At 37.2% G+C, this 18,045-nt stretch overlaps 1 protein-coding gene across 1 annotated transcript in view; it reads right to left on the bottom strand.

Annotated features, from left to right (window-relative positions):
- Positions 1-9,442: 9,442 nt before the first annotated feature.
- LOC123767143 (neuronal acetylcholine receptor subunit alpha-7) overlaps positions 9,443-18,045 on the bottom strand; it is a 139,813-nt gene continuing 131,210 nt past the window's right edge. The window contains exon 11 of the mRNA XM_069304984.1: positions 9,443-15,896. Within this exon, the coding sequence (XP_069161085.1) occupies positions 15,396-15,896 (501 nt within the window). The 3' untranslated portion in view covers positions 9,443-15,395. The remainder of the gene's footprint in view (positions 15,897-18,045) is intronic.

Raw genomic sequence — 18,045 nt, 5'->3', positions numbered from 1 at the left:
GGTTCTCAGGCAAGACAATTTCAGTGATAGTGATCATATGCAATGTTGATAATTCTCGCGTTGAAGGACGTCCGTGGTGTAGATAGTTTCAGTAATTACCTAAGTGTAGTTACAGGACGAGAGCTACGCTCGTGGTGTCCCGTCTTCCCAGTACTCTTTGTCGTACAACGCTTTCGTTATACAGTCAGTGATAGAGACAGTGTGAAGTCAAGATGGTTTCAGAGATTAAGGTCGTGTGTAGTGTAAAGACGACCTTCGGCACACAAGCCCCGCCGAACACCAAATCTAGTTTTCTACAAATGTTCGTCTGCCTGTCTGTCAGTCTTTCTGAATGGCTGTCTGTCCAAGGTTGAAAGACACTTGCTTGCAGTTTCACTCGGTACGTCATATGACAGCCCTTATGAATCCTAGTCTTAGTTAAAAAGAGAGAGAGAGAGAGAGAGAGAGAGAGAGAGAGAGAGAGAGAGAGAGAGAGAGAGAGAGAGAGAGAGAGAGAGAGAGAGAGAGAGAGAGAGAGAGAGAGAGAGAGAGAGAGAGATAGAGAGAAAGAGAGAGAGAGAGAGAGAGAGAGAGAGAGAGAGAGAGAGAGAGAGAGAGAGAGAGAGAGAGAGAGAGAGAGAGAGAGAGAGAGAGAGAGAGAGAGAGAGGAGAGAGAGAGGAGAGAGAGAGAGAGAGAGAGAGAGAGAGAGAGAGAGAGAGAGAGAGAGAGAGAGAGAGAGAGAGAGAGAGAGAGGATGACAGAGGAGAAAGGGGAAGGAAAGGAGGGATGTTGGGAGGTCTCGTGGCAGTTGTTGTAATTTGAGATTATATTATACTTTAAATAGTGCATTGATCTGAATTGGTCATTCAGATCAATTCATTCATTTCACTTCATTTCTTACATCTTCACGACTCACTTGTCTCTATTTTATCCATTTTTCCATGTGTTGCTGCTCCTTACTTTAAACATTGTTTGAATATAAACATGAAACATTTCTTGCCAATCTTTTCTTTTTTTCCTTATCATGTTTCCTTGTTCTTATCACCAGAGTTCTTAGATGGAGCTTCTTCAGTTCTCATCATAACTCAGACTCCTTAGATCAGGCATTAGTCTTGTTACAAATTGTTAAAACATGTACAAAATTGCTTTTGACGAGTCAACTAACAAAAAATGGTCTCAAATTGGTTGTAAATAATCATTTAAAGTTATCTCTGTCAACGTGTTTGATGACAATTCGGAATTTTGGCCAGTTTGGCAAATGTCTTCATCGTTGCTTTTGGTAAAATTTATTTTACGAATAAGATTAGGAGTTACATCTAAGCTAATTTTACGCATTCTTTCCTCACTGATGAGTGATTCGTATATATTCCGAGATTTCTATGTATCTTCCACTACTTTTCCTTTTCCATTTTGGCTCCAAAGTACTACCAGTCTGTGTGTGGTCTTGTGGTTTCCTTCACATCTTCATTTCTTAGTAGAGTATTGAAGCTGATAGAGCTTCAATGCATTTTCTTTTTATATGAATCTTCATATGATATGTGTATGTTGTCTTTCCCTGTGAAGTGTCTGACGTTTTGGTACTTCTCTTATTTAAAATGCTAGTCTACCCTCTTATCCTCTTCCTCTTTATACAGCATTCATTGCTTCTACCTAATCAGACTAATATACAGTGATCACTGACTTGCATTAGACATTTCATTCTCAGTGTTCATAGTGTTCACCACTTGTGTGAAGTGCATGTCATTAGGGTGTGAAAGTTGATGGCATATGTGATGAGGTGAATCTTCCCTCGCCAAGGGTGGTACTGTAATGTGTAAACAGTGCATGAACATTGAAGTGGAGTGCTTAGACGTAATTAGTAACGCCCAGATTTTAACTAAAAATTTAAGGCGTGAAAATATTGCCTCCCACTCGTAATAATTAGATTTAAGACTCTTGTATCATAGAAATAAAACATTTTATAATGGTTTCTAGTGTCTAACTTATTTACTGTATGCTGAAGCCTTCCGAGGAGGACGACAGCAGTTCAGTATCATACCTCCTTCTTCACTAAGGCCAAGAGTTGCCGGCGTCTGGTCGGAGAGATATCCAATCACAAGTAAACATTGTTTTAACTTGTAGATGCCACAAGTGAAGCATCTATGCCTGCTCGGCTGGGGCCTACTCGAGCTTATGTAAACATTTAGAGTGTGGGAGTCGACCTGAGAGGATATCCGCTTGGTACGGTCATGTCACTATAGACACTATTCATACTAGAAGTCATGTCAAGTGACTTGCAGCACTTACCGAGGGACTGCTGTAATCCGAATGAACCACACATCAGTCTCCCTGTTAATTGTGAGGGAAAACATTATTGCTTCTGTGTGGAAGATCCCTTATGCTTACCACAATGGATCTCTTTGTAGAACTGATTCGACCTTGCACCGTCCCAGCCATCCAGTGGACAACTCACAGTTTCTCACGTAATACAGAACCACCTCACTAACTTTTCGACGCCCAACGTCACTATTGATTTCACTACTGTCACAATTGAGATCCTCTTCTTTTTATCAACTAAATAATTGTACCTGAGACCTGTGTGAATATAACGGTTAATACTCGTTCCCTCAAGTCTTTACATGAATCTTAAGTGAAGCAAGAGCCTTCATCCACACATTCGATCTTCTGTTATCTGTAACCAGTTATAGACGAACGTGTAAGGGAAACAGACTTGTACCCTGAAGCAAGCTAACTTCAATTTTTCCTCGTTAAATTGGCGGATAAGCCACTGTATTTAGATAACTCTGGCTATTCATCCGTGTCTTTGTATCTACGTTTTGTATTGATTCCTGAGTGACTTGGTTGTCTTCGATGAGTTTCCCTCAACGTGCTAGCGATAGATTTAAGCAGCATTGTTGTGTACGACATGAGTATGAAGTCTTAGAAGCCGTTCGTCATCAACAGGTCGAGTACAATTGAACTCCATTAGTTATTTCCATTTCAATGTTAATTTTCCTTTGATACTTTTGTAAAGAACACGAAAACTCATAGAACAGTTTTCTTCTGACCTAGAACAGTCAGAAGACCTAGAACAGTCAGAAGACCTAGAACAGTCAGAAGACCTAGAACAGTCGAAAGACAAAGAACAGTCAGAAGACCTAGAAGAGTCAGAAGACATAGATCATTTTTTCGTCGTGACAGACTTCCCTAATCAAAAGGGTTGAGTTGGCTCTTGAGACACAAAGCAGCTTACTCAAGACTTCCTTATTGCTCAAGCTTAATCGTATTGAGAGCTTCTAATAGAGACAGTCTGACCAAGATAAATAAATGTCAAGCTTAATATGTTACTTATAATTTATTTCTTAAGATTTTTAATGCCACTAAATTTACAAATATTAATTTTATCGCCTAGCCTTTTAACGGTCAAGTTAATGGTGTAAAGCTTTATGGGCACTTGGTATGTATTCATTTCTTCTGCTAAATATGCATATAGTCACAATTTAAGTATTTGTCTTCAAAGTTTAATTCGTTTAATGATTTTGATAACAAAATTTCATTTTACTGTCACTTTGGCCCTTTAGAGTATATTTTTAAATTGACTCCTTGTATTCTATATGTTCAACATTGTTGAATGTGTCTCAGTCTATCTAAGCGATTTCCTAGAGTTTTTTGTATGAGATTTCTTTTATACATAAGAATGAGTCTTTTGTATGAGTCTTTCCCATTTTATTCCATTCATGTAAGGCTTAACTATTACAGTCTTTTCGTGAAGCTCATTCCTTTCAGACTTGGGACTAGTCTGTAAACCTATTGATTTTCAAAGCTTCATTTTCTGCTTGACAAGACACGGAACTACTAAATTTCAGAATTTGTTGGACATTCGTACAATCAAGAGATTAGAATGAATCATATATCAGTTTATAGAAGTGTTTTAATCTTTGCCAACTTTCACTTTTGTTTTGAAGCTTATGTTTGACCTATTTGTAATTATACATTTACTCCAGCTAAGCCTTCTCTCAATCACTTCTTAGACCAGTCTTTCTGTGTTTCTTTTGTGTGTCGTTGTTCTAGCATAAACAATTGTTTTAATTATTTTCATTAGTTCAAACATTTATAAATTAAAAGGCATCACCAATAACTCCAAGCAAAAACAACAACATTTTATTCGTTAAAGATACCAGACAGGAGTATGTTACAAAAGACTTATAGATTACAAGTATCCTTCCTAGACCTTCCTAATTCCAAAAAAGCTCTGTTCAAAAGTTTATGTATAAAGAGTTTCTTTCACAATGCACGCATAACTCCGGCACATCACCAAGGTTATCCCACTGAAATTCCAACAGTTGTTCGTTACGACAAGAAATTTATGAAGCATTTTCAGTTATGTTAAGACAAGTATTAGGAGACGAAGACACTTTCTCAATATGTGGCCATGCATTGATCATGAAACAGCTTCACTGCAATCAGAGATAACAAAGGGGCTTCACTGCAATCAGAGATAACAAAGGGAAAGGTATGATAATTCAGCCAAATGTACTTGCTGGGCAAATGCATTTCCAGAAAAACTTTTCAACCAATTGATATATAAAATATATGTAATAAATTAACGTTGTTTTTGAGCAATGTACGCAGTTATATATATATATATATATATATATATATATATATATATATATATATATATATATATATATATATATATATCACTGTTTGAACTGCAAAATCCAAAAGATTGTCCAAAAGGGGCGTGGGCCATCCTACGTGACAAATTAAGAGAAGTACAATCAAATCAGGAGAAGCCACATAGTAACGCCCAATTTCCAGCAGAGAGAGATACCCTGTGTTAAAAATTCCCGTAATTCGCCATAGTCCTCTAGCTGCTTATATTAAATTACGCTTCACTCCTCGAAAAGAGCAGGCAACTGGCTTAGGTCTATTACTATGTACTCTCCTTGGCAAACATTGCAATTACTATTGGTAAATCAGATGACACTGCCGCTCTTTGGGAAACACTGATGTCCAATAAAACAGGGTACAAAACAACAAGAAAAACTCTGTTCCTATGGGTTTCGAGACTTTGAGATTTGGCTAGAAGACACGAGAGCCTGTTTCATGGATCTCGGTTCCAAACTTGTCGATACATCAAGAGACCCACGAGCGGCCAGCTTCGTTTTTTTGTCAGCGCCTCAGTGTGGCAATCCAGAGGCCAAAGGGTTACTGCAGCCTTGATTCATTTCAATTTCCAAGGAGTTAATAAAATTCGACCTCTTTTAATAAACACTTTTTGTAGTATTTTGTATAATAAATACTCTTTTTTGTAGCAAAATATTTTTGAATCCATTAAGTTTTCGTCAGAGTATCTACATACAAAGAACATAACAAAAATAAGGGTCGAAAATGGGTCCCATGATTGTTAATTATTAACGTCTTTCACGAGTAATGGTTGTATAAAATTAAAACAGAAGTGTTAACCATTAACATGGTTTATCTGTATTTTTTTCGTCCTACCGCCCCCCCCACATATATATACATCTCTCTCTCTCTCTCTCTCTCTCTCTCTCTCTCTCTCTCTCTCTCTCTCTCTCTCTCTCTCTCTCTCTCTCTCTCTCTCTCTCTCTCTCTCTCTTCTCTCTCAGTCTCTCTCTTCTCTCTCAGTCTCTCTCTTTCTCTCGCTCAGTCTCTCTCTCTCTCTCTCTCTCTCTCTCTCTCTCTCTCTCTCTCTCTCTCTCTCTCTCTCTCTCTCTCTCTCTCTCTCTCTCTCTCTCTCTCTCTCTCTCTCTCTTCTCTCTCTCTCTCTCTCTTCTCTATCAGTCTCTCTCTCTCTCTCTCTCTCTCTCTCTCTCTCTCTCTCTCTCTCTCTTCTCTATCAGTCTCTCTCTCTCTCTCTCTCTCTCTCTCTCTCTCTCTCTCTCTCTCTCTCTCTCTCTCTCTCTCTCTCTCTCTCTCTTCTCTCTCTCTCTCTCTCTTCTCTATCAGTCTCTCTCTCTCTCTCTCTCTCTCTCTCTCTCTCTCTCTCTCTCTCTCTCTCTCTCTCTCTCTCTCTCTCTCTCTCTCTCTCTCTCTCTCTCTCTCTAGAATATATATAAATATATATATATATATATATATATATATATATATATATATATATATATATATATATATATATATATATATATATATATTTATATATATAAATTTGTGAAAGGTACCACCTCTGGTGCAATTGAAGGGACCCATAGCCTCAGAGAAGAAAGTAAAGAGTTCTTGCTAAATGTTTTAAAAAAAACTTTAGGAATAAAAATATTTTAGTAAAATTCACCATTTTTCGCTGATCTCACGAAAATTAAGAGGAATTTTCAGCTGATAAAAGTTTGCCGTACTCGCATAAAACAGACGATTTTTTATAACCTTCAAAGTCTTTCTCAAGCGGCGGCACTTGACCAGATTAACGCGTAATAATTTGTTTCCATTATTTCAAAACACGAGATTAGGTATGGTCCTTATCAGAAGAAAGCACTAAGCCTTTACGACTGAATAGCACTTGGAAGAGATAACAAAGTGTAAGGATTTAGGATATCTTGAGGTTATCTTGATATGATTTCGGGGCTTTTTAGTGTCCTTGCGGCCCGGTCCTCGACCAGGCCTCCACCCCCAGGAAGCAGCCCGTGACAGCTGACTAACACCCAGGTTCCTATTTTACTGCTAGGTAACAGGGGCATAGGGTGAAAGAAACTCTGCCCATGGTTTCTCGCCGGCGCCTGGGATCGAACCCAAGACCACAGAATCACAAGTCCAGCGTGCTGTCCTTTCGGCCGACCGGCTCCCACAAGGATAGAACAAAGGATAGAACAAAGGACAGGAATGGTACCCAACCTATTGGACGGTCGGGGATTGAACGCCGACCGGCAAGAAGCGAGACTGTCGCTCAACCGTCAAGCCCAAGAGGTTCGAAACACGAATCCATCAGAAGAAAGAGACAGAAGGCACAGAACTGACAAAGACCGATACAAAAACAGAAACAGAGATAGAAACAGACAGGCGGAGAGAGAGAGACAGAGAGAGAGAGAGAGAGAGAGAGAGAGAGAGAGAGAGAGAGAGAGAGAGAGAGAGAGAGAGAGAGAGAGAGAGATGGATAGATCGATCGACAGATGGATAGATATATGGATATCTGAATTGATATGATATTGATGGATATATTGAGCTGAATTGATGGCTGAACATCTAGATATAGATAGGTGAGAAGATGGAGGAATCGAAGGATGGATAGACGGATAGATAATGAATAGATAGATGGATTGACTGATGGATGAATAGATTGAATGATATATGAAAAGAAAGATGAGAAGATGGATGGATAGATGGATGAAAAAAATTGATGGATATATAGATAAATTCATAGATAGATGAATAAATGGGTAGATAGATAGAAAGTTTGATACAAAAAATAGGTAGATGAGTATGAGGATGGATAGAGAGATGGATAGACTGCTAGATAGATTGATAGATAGATGGATAGATGGGTATATAGATAGTTGGAGAGGTGAATATATAACTGGAAAGAAGTATGACAGACAGTTGGATGGATAAATATAGACGGATATGGATATAACCATATCCAAAACACTGTGTTTACCTATATCCAAAACACTGTATTTATCCAAATCCTAAACAATGTGTTTATCCATATCCAAAACACTGTGTTTATCCATATCTAAAATACTGCATTTCCCACAAGAAACACAGTATTTCCTATGGAAAATACAGGAAAGTATAGGGTGGAAACCACGGTCACTTTCAAGATATTATATTATTTCCTGTTGTTTCTGAAGTTGAATCCTGCTTTCTCAGCGTGAGAAGCCTTAACTCACTCTTCACATGAAAATGTGTTTCAGAAGTGAAGCCAAAGTGTTGTATATCAATAATCCTCAATATATGAAGAAAATGGACCATTAGCTTCACCGAAGAGTTCAGCTAATCTTATGGAGATTATGTTTTGTATTTTTGCGTTTATGAAAAATAGAAAAGTCAAGTAATTTTTGGTTATTTTGCAAACCAACATCCATAAATGATGTTTTGTTTTAGAATTTTAAATAACTTCTACTAACTAACTTGTTTATATCCTGAGGAATATATTTCAGCTGTTGGAACACGTTTATTTATGTTGTTTAAAAATATATTAAAACAGGCGTTCCACTTTTGCTTGACCAGGTAAATGGTAGGACTAAAAACATACAGCATACCTTAGACCACTCCAGATAATGTACTAAGACACCGTGAGTGTCATTCCATAATCTTGGAGAAAAATTCCATAATCTTAGGGGAGTCATTTGCCTCTTCAGAGCGTCGTATAAAAACTATTTAAATTGATATGCCAAATAATTCAAGACGAACATACACATCACATACAAAGAACACACAATGAGCTTGGACCTCCTTCAAACATCTTAAGGAGAGGATTGAGAAGCAGCAGCAGCAGTAGCAGCAGCAGCAGCCTATCATCATGAACCGTAGCAAAAGCAACAGTTAGAATGTTAAAAATGAAGTGGGAAGTAACAGTGAGTTTCAGTGGGTTATCCCTAATGATGGAGCCCTTCCCTGAACAGTCTACGCTAGCACTCCGGGGCACAGGCGAAAGAAGTCTCCTTGATTGTCCAGTAGCAACGACAACACTACACTGTTGATTGTTTGACGGTTGAGAGGCGGGACCAAAGAGCCAGAGCTCAACCCCCGCAAACACAACTAGGTGAGTACAACTAGGTGAGTACCGGGGGATCCTTCATCTTTTCAGAGCAACATCTCACACAATCAATGTTAAAATGCTGCTTTGTTTTAAAATATCTAGGAATCACTTACCAAATAACCCTGCTCATTATGTTATTGTTTTTTTTAGTAAAGTATAAAGCTATTGAGGAAAACAGCGACCTCATCCGTAATCTCTTCGAAAAGAACATTGTGACTTTCTTCATAAAATATGACTTCTGGCAAAGTAAAGCGTCGCGACGCATTCTTCCTGAGATATCTTCCTAACTCCGTCTAAGATGCTACTAGCTAGAACTGTCCAGATTCTCACATAAAATATATACGGTCATTATGAAGAGTATAGAGAAGAGCTGGTGATATATGAGTTACAAATAAAATGAGTACAAAGAATTGTATATTTAAACAGAGAGAGAAAGAAAGAGCAAGAGAGAGAGAGAGAGATAGAGAGAGAGAGAGAGAGAGACAGAGAATGAGAGAGAGGGAGGATATATATATATATATATATATATATATATATATATATATATATATATATATATATATATATATATATATATATATATATATATATGAACGCCTGTTGGATATATATATATATATATATATATATATATATATATATATATATATATATATATATATATATATATATATATATATGTATATATATATATATATATATATATATATATATATATATATATATATATATATATATATATATATATATATATATGAGAGAGAGCTAAAGAAATAGAAAGATGTAAGAAAAAGACTTAGTTCAAGAAATGATAAAAATAAATAGCTAATATATAAAGATATCTAGGATAAACTTGAGAAACTCAAGTTATACAAATGTGACCTCAATAATACAAATGTGGTAAGGGCATACTGATCTCTTCTTAAAAATAATAATAATAATACATGAAGGAGACAAAAAACGTTGAAACACTAATATCTTAAAATTAGAGACAAAATATGATGGATGATGAGTGAGCAGAAGGCTGTCAATAGTCGATCCTTAATGTTAAAATTTAGCGAGTGTTAACACGCAATTATATAATTAGTATCTAACTGAGCGATCACGCTCGGAGAATCATCTCTTCTGTACATAGCTGTCATACAGGGCCCTCTTCATCTTGTGTTGGAAGCACGGAGCAGTAATTAAATGTTTATATTAATAATTCAAGTAACACATTCATCTTTCTAATTACTAATTTGTGCACTGTGGAGCAAAGCATCATACTAGTTATCAACACACACAAGCCTATAGAAATGTAGTGAGGAGGATGAGAGGAACGGGTGTCTGGAGAATGAGATGTGGATATGAGTCTATATGTGGGTTTATATACTTAAACATGTGTCTCACCCTTAGTAACTCTAAGCATGAAATGAGCAACGGCATCAGTGGAAAAGGTAGAAAATAAACCTTCGTATATGAATTTGTATAAATATTTTTTCCATTTTTTCTTTTTTTTATACTTTTTTCTCTCACTGTGAACTGGATAACAAAATTGTCCAAACTACACTTGAGAATTAATAATATGATAAATACTTCTAATACGTGTATGATAATAATCGCTTATACAGTAAATTAGAACAGGTTTTCGAGGGGATGGTGTTTGCATGGACCTTCTGTGGTATGCAAACCAGCAGGTCACTCAGTCAGCTCTCGCCAGTGTTGGAAACGCTTGCATTCGTACGTCAAAATGAGACCCAAATACTTGGCAGGTCTAAAAGAAATAGAGAGAGAACAAAACAAAACGAATTCACCAACACGAAAATTGTCTATTTAAACAAAAAGTTAAGTTTCAGACCTCGTATACTGCACTTGAACGGGAGCTGACTGGACTTATTAAACAACACCGAGTCTGGAATTAAGACTATAGGGATGGTATCTATGCATGATATAATATATCTCCAGAGGAATATTACAGCACCTTTAAATATGTTATACCACCACTCCCGAGGAACACTCGCATGATACTCGTAATATAGCACAAGATAACTAGGATAACTGGTGGGACGATCATTTGGTCATCTGTGTACTCTAATACTTCACTTCACGTTCCTCCCATTCTACCTTCACCTCCATCGTTGTTTCATTTTGTTATATATAGTTCCCGCCTAGTGGCAAATATTCTAGGAATTTCCTCGTGCATCAATGAAACTGGAATATCCATTGATCATCAGAAAGTAGCACTCTCCTAAGACAGACTGATAACGCAGGAAAGGTACAATATAACATGGTGAAGAAGTCTATGAAAATGAAATATTGATGTCAAATAATCTTCTGAACTAACGATTGGTCGTCTAGGGAGTAAACGTAGTTAATAGGTATCAGAATCTTGCAATGTGGGCTAAAATCTAACCATCAAAGTATAAAGATCATTTAGAGCAAAATGGATTCGATAAGACTAATTTCTTAGTTGAAGACAGTGGCTTAATGACTTAGGACATAGGCTTCTTATCTGAGAATAAGGAGTTTTCATACATCTTTATGAACCTCTTCATGCTTCATTGCATGAAGCTTTATTTTTGTTCAGAAGGCGCATTGCCTTCTGACACTTAAAGGATTTCGGAAGGACTTTTTTAAATTATTTACTGAAATTCACAAGCTCGCATTTTTTGGGGGGAGAGACAATAGTTACTCATTTACACTACATCTTGCAAAATATTGACCTCATTTATATAGAAAAATTTCCTCTTTAGACATACTTGTAAGCCCCTTGGGTATAGCAACATGGATAACTTGTAAGACCTTCGGGATAGCAATATGATTTAAAGGACCCTCTGGGTACTAACATAACCTGTAAGACCCTGGGGGATAGCAAGACGACTTGTAAGACCGGCGGGATAGCAACATGATTTAAAGGACCCTCTGGGTACTAACATAACCTGTAAGACCCTGGGGGATAGCAAGACGACTTGTAAGACCGGCGGGATAGCAACATGACTTGTAAAACCCCCTCGGAATATCAACAGGTGTGTGAGGAATAACTCTGTACTCCCGTGATTGTCAAATGACACATTGACTACCTAAGCATCTTGTTTCTCTTAACTTACCAGAAGTAAAAATACGGATTAACAGACCCAACTGGCTACGAGGATCTAGCATCTTGTTTCTACAGCTGGGAATACATAGAAGCCAACTGAACAGGGAGAAGGGAAGGGATGGATCCTACACGAGTCAACACAACTCGACTATGTACAGTGTAAATTTGTACAGGATACTGAACATTATGCTCTACGGAAAAATTCATTAACCGCCAATACTCTCTCTCTCGCTCTCTCTCTCTCTTCATTTTTATCTTATGAGCAACAGGGGATATTAACAGGAGCAGTACATTTTCTCTCGAAGCTCTTATCATCCTCAGCCGTCTTGTCATTTAGCAATGATAACGAAACCTTACTACAAGCGTTACTCTTCCTATATTAAGCAAATCAATCATTATTTTCTTGTGATCTGAACTAGGATGAAGAGGCACACCCACGGGAAGTATTCTGATAACTGAATTTAAAGAGATTTCAGTCTTCTGTCACAAACGAGTTCATAGTTGTTATTTACACAGAACTTAATTAAAGCTATCTTGAGGTTATCTTGAGATGATTTCGGAGCTTTTCTTAGTGTCCCCGTGGCCCGGTCCTCGACCAGGCCTCCACCTCCAGGAAGCAGCCCGTGACAGCTGACTAACACCCAGGTACCTATTTACTGCTAGGTAACAGGGGCATTCAGGATGAAAGAAACTTTGCCCATTTGTTTCTGCCTCGTGCGGGAATCGAACCCGCGCCACAGAATCACGAGTCCTGCGCGCTATCCACCAGGCTACGAGGCCCCCTGGTGCCTCGTTATAATATTTGTTATTGTAAATTCTAAGAAGTATTAATCTTTCCATTACCATTTGAACCACCAGAAGAAATAAATGATAAATTTCATAATTGTTTGGTTAAGCACAGTGTCAATATCCGGATTTTGGAGATTTTAGGATTTTTTAGTCTCGTTCACTTTACTGAAATTTACTCTTAATTTTGTCTTTCAAACAAGGCGAATGGGTATAGCAATTTAGATGAATAACAATTTGGAATAACTGGTAATTATCACAAATACCTCTTTATTAATTTGCAAACTCGTTCCTTTGCAATCCTGGAGGCTTGCACAGACAGGAGCTCTGTTTGCACGTAGCCTGTTCGGAAAAAGCTCTTGCAAGTTTCAGACCTTACAAGAACGCGCCCCTGAACAAACGTAAGCTTTGCCTTTTTTTGAATAAGCTGGCATCATATTGAAAAACGGAGTCATTTAACCATAAATTCTTGCAAGCACAGAGCTCTGTAATTTTAGAGCTTTGAAAAGACACAACAGTGTGTTAATGGTGTTGTGTTGTGTTAGTGGTGTTGTGTTGGTGTTAGTGGTGTTCTGGTGGTGTTGTGTTGGTGTTGTGTTCTTTTTCTGAAGTTAGTGTTCCTGGGCTGGCGTGAACTTTCTTGTGTAGGTGTTAGGGGTGTTGTGCAGCTGTTGGTGTTCTTGTGCAGATGTGGGTGTTCTTTTGCAGCCGTTATGGTGTTCTTTTGCAGGTGTTGGCCGTGTTAGTATGCTGGCGAGGGGGTACATGTGCAGATATTGTTGGTGTTCTTCTGTAGGTATTATTGGAGCTTTTCTGCGGGTGTTTGGGGGTGTTCTCATAAAGCCTGGCGCAAGGTGCACATATTTATTTATTTGTGGGTAGGTGTTCGAAGACTTGTGCAAATCGTGTTCTGGTGTTCGAATTCCCGAACGGTGGGAGCCATTGGGCCAATTATATTCTAGAAGTGTCTACTAGAAAAAGAATTATATTCCTGTTCAAACTCTATTGAATCTTAGTATGCAATGTTATTATCTGTTATCATGCCCTGTTTATGACCACACATGTTGTTGTGTTGTATCTCTTGGGATAGATCATGTTATTTACCTCTGATACAGCAGATTAGAACATTCATAAGCTCAGATATGGTCGTCTGACACGAACAATTCAGTCCAATATTGTGGCCTAGTGAATACGAACGACACACTCCTGTGTCATGACCTCCAGGGTTATGAATAAATCCTATCTCTCTAGTGATCCGGTTTTATGGTTGTGACCTCGTAGGATCGAGTATTTTGATAGTTGATGAAAATACGTTCTGCGTTCAGTTGATTATCTCCAAATTATGACGAAGTGGGTACGTTTAATTCATCCCACTGTTATGATACTAAGAGATCCTATATTCCTGTTGGGAGTTCGGGGTACGAGTGATATCATACCTGATATCCCCTCATATTATGAAGGATCATATCCTCTGATATGTCTTCGTGGGGTTGATGAATCCTATAATCTGTATTGACTCATGGTTGTTAATGGTTCTTTTGAGTAAGGATATTATATCTGATTCTCTGATATGTCCTCGTGGCATACAGGAATTTTGTGTTGTCCTATGATTTCGTCGTACGGAAGATCCTATCAATATTACAATATAACTCCATAGATAGAGTGATCCTATAACAATGTGCCGTGGCTCCAAGGGATGATTGGTCCTATAAACTGGCATGGCATAAATACGTGGAACGAATGATCCTATCCCGTAGAGTAACAAGAAATCGTGGGTTTACCTCCACCTCCTGGTTTACTTCAGTTCAACCTGTTCAATCACTTCCTTACCTACCACCTTCCCCCAAATGAAAAAGACAGTATTTTCCTATTTCTCTTAATGCTATAACTCATTTTGTAAATAAAATTGCCCCTGTAACTCTTTCATTTATCAGGGGACTTATTCTTGTAATAGCTCAGTTATTTGTTATATATATATTTTTTTAAATTTAATAGACATTCAGGTGCTATAAAGGTTTCTAAGAGCACGTTATTGTCTATATTGGTAAAGATAAATGTAACTGAAAAATGTCTTTCCAAAAAATATAATCCTGTTGACTCCATAACCAGATGGCGCCAGTGTTTAGGACAGACGGAAGTTATAATGTAAAAACGCTTACACTACATTTCTTGTTATGTATACAGGTTGTATAAAACTTTTAAATTTTGGCGGACATTCTTTTTCGTCTGGTAATGGAAATATTTATTTTTCTCCTATTGTTCGCCAAATATCCCATCGTATGGGTCAATGGAAATGCAAGGCAAAATTGTTAGCATTAGTTACACTGACAAGGGATCCCATGCAACCTTAGGATTAAATGATTTTTGTGGTCATTCCCACGTAAATAAAGTCTTGGACAATCGCATTCGTGGAAAAATACAGTATTTTCCTATTTCTCTTAACGATATAATCTATGGATTTGTCTACCCTCGCTTCTGTTCTATATTACCCTAGCCAAGCTCTTGATATGATGAGATATATTACGTGTTTATACTAAGAATGACCGCTAAAACGTAATTGACATTGAAACGCAGTATGTTAATTAATAAATTTACACACAAGATTTTGTTTGCATATGTAAACACAAACTGTAGATCTACATAATGTCCCAAATATTAATGTTAAAATATTTAGTAATTTTATTATTGTGATTTTTCATACAAGACATCTTTATTCAAGATATTATTAAATCTGATTTACCTAATGTCTTTGATTTCAAATCAAAATTAGTTTTTCGCTGCTTGGAATGAAATACTCATAAAACAGTTAATATCTCAACGTCATTCCTCTCTCCTTAACCTCCCCTTTATTCCTATGAGATGATGATATGTGGCGCTGAGAGGAAGACAACGATGGTAGAGATGACTGTGTAGGTAGTAAAGGCAATGAGGCAGAAGCGGTCCACCACCATAGCTGCAAACTTCCAATCTACCACGATCTCATTCACCTCATCCTTGCTCCTCATCTGCCCCGTGATGTACCTCAGCTCCCGCAAGATACTCTGCAGTTCCCGAGTGTTATTAAAGCAAAAGGATGAGTGAGGGGTGATGATAGGTCCCCCTTCCTCGTAGGACCTGCCCAGGAGGCGAGGGTAACCCCCGTTGTGGGAGGGAGTGCCAGTGCCCATAGCTTGGATCTGGCGGATATCATCGTCGATATCTAACACGTTGGCCAGGAGCGACTTGGAAGAGCGTTCTTTCAGTTCCAGTTCCCGCATCTTGTTGTTCATCATGATGGTCTTACGACTAATCTTCTTGCCTGGTCGGTTCATGCGCAGGATCCAGGGAAGCCACTGAAGCAACACCAACCGTATCTGCCGCAAAGGGAAACAAATAGGTGTCAGCAATGACAGCTCTCTCTAATGATGTCTCGAGTCAGCGTTCACGTAACTGTATTGGCAAGAAAATATTTTAAGAATTGTTGTCATCTGAAATAAATGTATGCATTTATATATATATATATATATATAATCTATTGGATATCCAGAATGTAAGAATTTGATGCCATGAAAAGCGAATTCTAAGTCTATAATAAAAATATAAACATTTATTTTGTAATTATTAAATAAAATGAAGAAATTCTTGAGATTATAGTTAAGGAAAATTTTCCAATGCAATAGATAATTTATTCATGCTGTTTATATAGAGAGAAATTTCCAAACAAAATACACAGATGGAACAGCAAGAAACATAGTGTACACAGCTGGGCATACATTACCTGTCTTGAAAATACGATTGGTAGCATACTTTTTCCTTAGAAAATTATTTTTCTTATGTGTATATTCTTAACTTGACATCTGAATAATATTTATTAACCCCACGATTATTTTAACTTTAGATGTGTGGTTTTAGTTCGTATAGTCACAGTTTATAGATCATTTGTGTTCTTAATTTCAATGTATAAGAACTTTTAATGTGTATTACTAAACTTTCGTTGGTCGAGAGGAAACTAAATAAAATACATCATAAAAATAAATTTATAAATAAAATTTATATAAAATTTATTTATAAATTTATAAATAAGTTTAAAATAAATTTAAAATTTTATTTATTAATTTAAGGAGAGGACTTTATTTACGGAAAGTCATTATATACTCATGAGTTTTCATTGATGGTTGGAAATTGATCTATTGCCTATGATATTTTGCTAAATATTCCACACCAATTATATTCCATTCGTCTCTTTTGCATTTATAAACTACAGCTTATGCACAACCTGCACTATCTGCCTTCCAAAATACTGTGCTCTCTACTGGTTCCCATATGCAATACATGACTTGGCAGGTGAAATGCACCCAAACAGGATTATTTTGGGGAGCGCTGGTGCCATGTCAAATTTTAGAAACCAGAAGGATTGGATGGTTTTCTAGGCCTGAATATCGCTTCCAAATGGGTGGGATTACTGAAAAGTGCTGAGTGACTACACTGGGGGTTTCTGCACTAATTGAGGGGACGTTTAACTTTACATTTTTCCAGTGAAACAATTTTCATTGGTACCAAAAATAATTTTAATGGCGGCCAAAGAAGGTCTGCTCAACATGGAATTTTCAAGTGAACTGATAAGAAGTTCGGAATCTTTATTTGTTGATTACCCTTTAACCTACTTCCCTTTATCCTGCTTCTGTTCTTACTCCCCATGACACAATCTCCGCAGCCGATCCTCTATATATCTTATAGATTCTTCTTATATATCATAGTGAGTAGGATAGTTTTCACCTAATGACAATATATTTTTTAGTATTTTCATACGCTTAAAATGATGTTCACAGATATACTTATCTTCTAAATTACTCCTGCCAGAAACTTCAAGTTTTCTCTTCTACTTAATAGTTCTTCGTAACCAGTTAACATCATCCAGCTATTATAATTATTATCCTTATTAGTTTTTGTCAGTTTCGTACCTACGCAATCCTCTTTCTTTTCAGAATAGATTTCTGTTTACGGACTTTTACTATGTAATATATGAACCACTGACCTAGTCTTCTAACTTGTTATTTACACCTATCATTCCCCTTTTTTTTTACCTTTCTTTCTTTCTTTTTGTTGTTGTTTCTTTCACTCTCACTTTGTATTAACATTACACTCTTACATTACACGCTGTTAATGGCCAGTTTGTATCCTCTTGTTCTTCAGGAGATGTGAGTAATACTCACCGACTCTTAACATTCTTAACCAAACATTCCAACTTTGTCCTCCTCGTGTTGTAGAGATTTAAATGTTTTGTTTGTGAATATAAGATTACTATTGAAATTCTTATTGTGAACTGAACGACCTTTCAATTAAGTTAACTTCTCAACTTATTCAATCACTTCTCGGGTCTTACAGTTCAACTATTCATCAATCAATTTTTACCTTACGTAGCCACATAATGTGTTCAGATATTTCCTGAGACGTGTCTCTTAGCAAACCACACATCAGAACACCGAGAAACGACGACGTTTCGTCGACGACGACCATCACACG

The sequence above is a fragment of the Procambarus clarkii genome, chromosome 53, assembly GCF_040958095.1.
Source record: "Procambarus clarkii isolate CNS0578487 chromosome 53, FALCON_Pclarkii_2.0, whole genome shotgun sequence".
Classification (NCBI taxonomy): Eukaryota; Metazoa; Arthropoda; class Malacostraca; order Decapoda; family Cambaridae; genus Procambarus; species Procambarus clarkii.
Note: the sequence above shows the minus strand (reverse complement) of the source record. Positions and strands in the feature narration are given on the sequence as shown.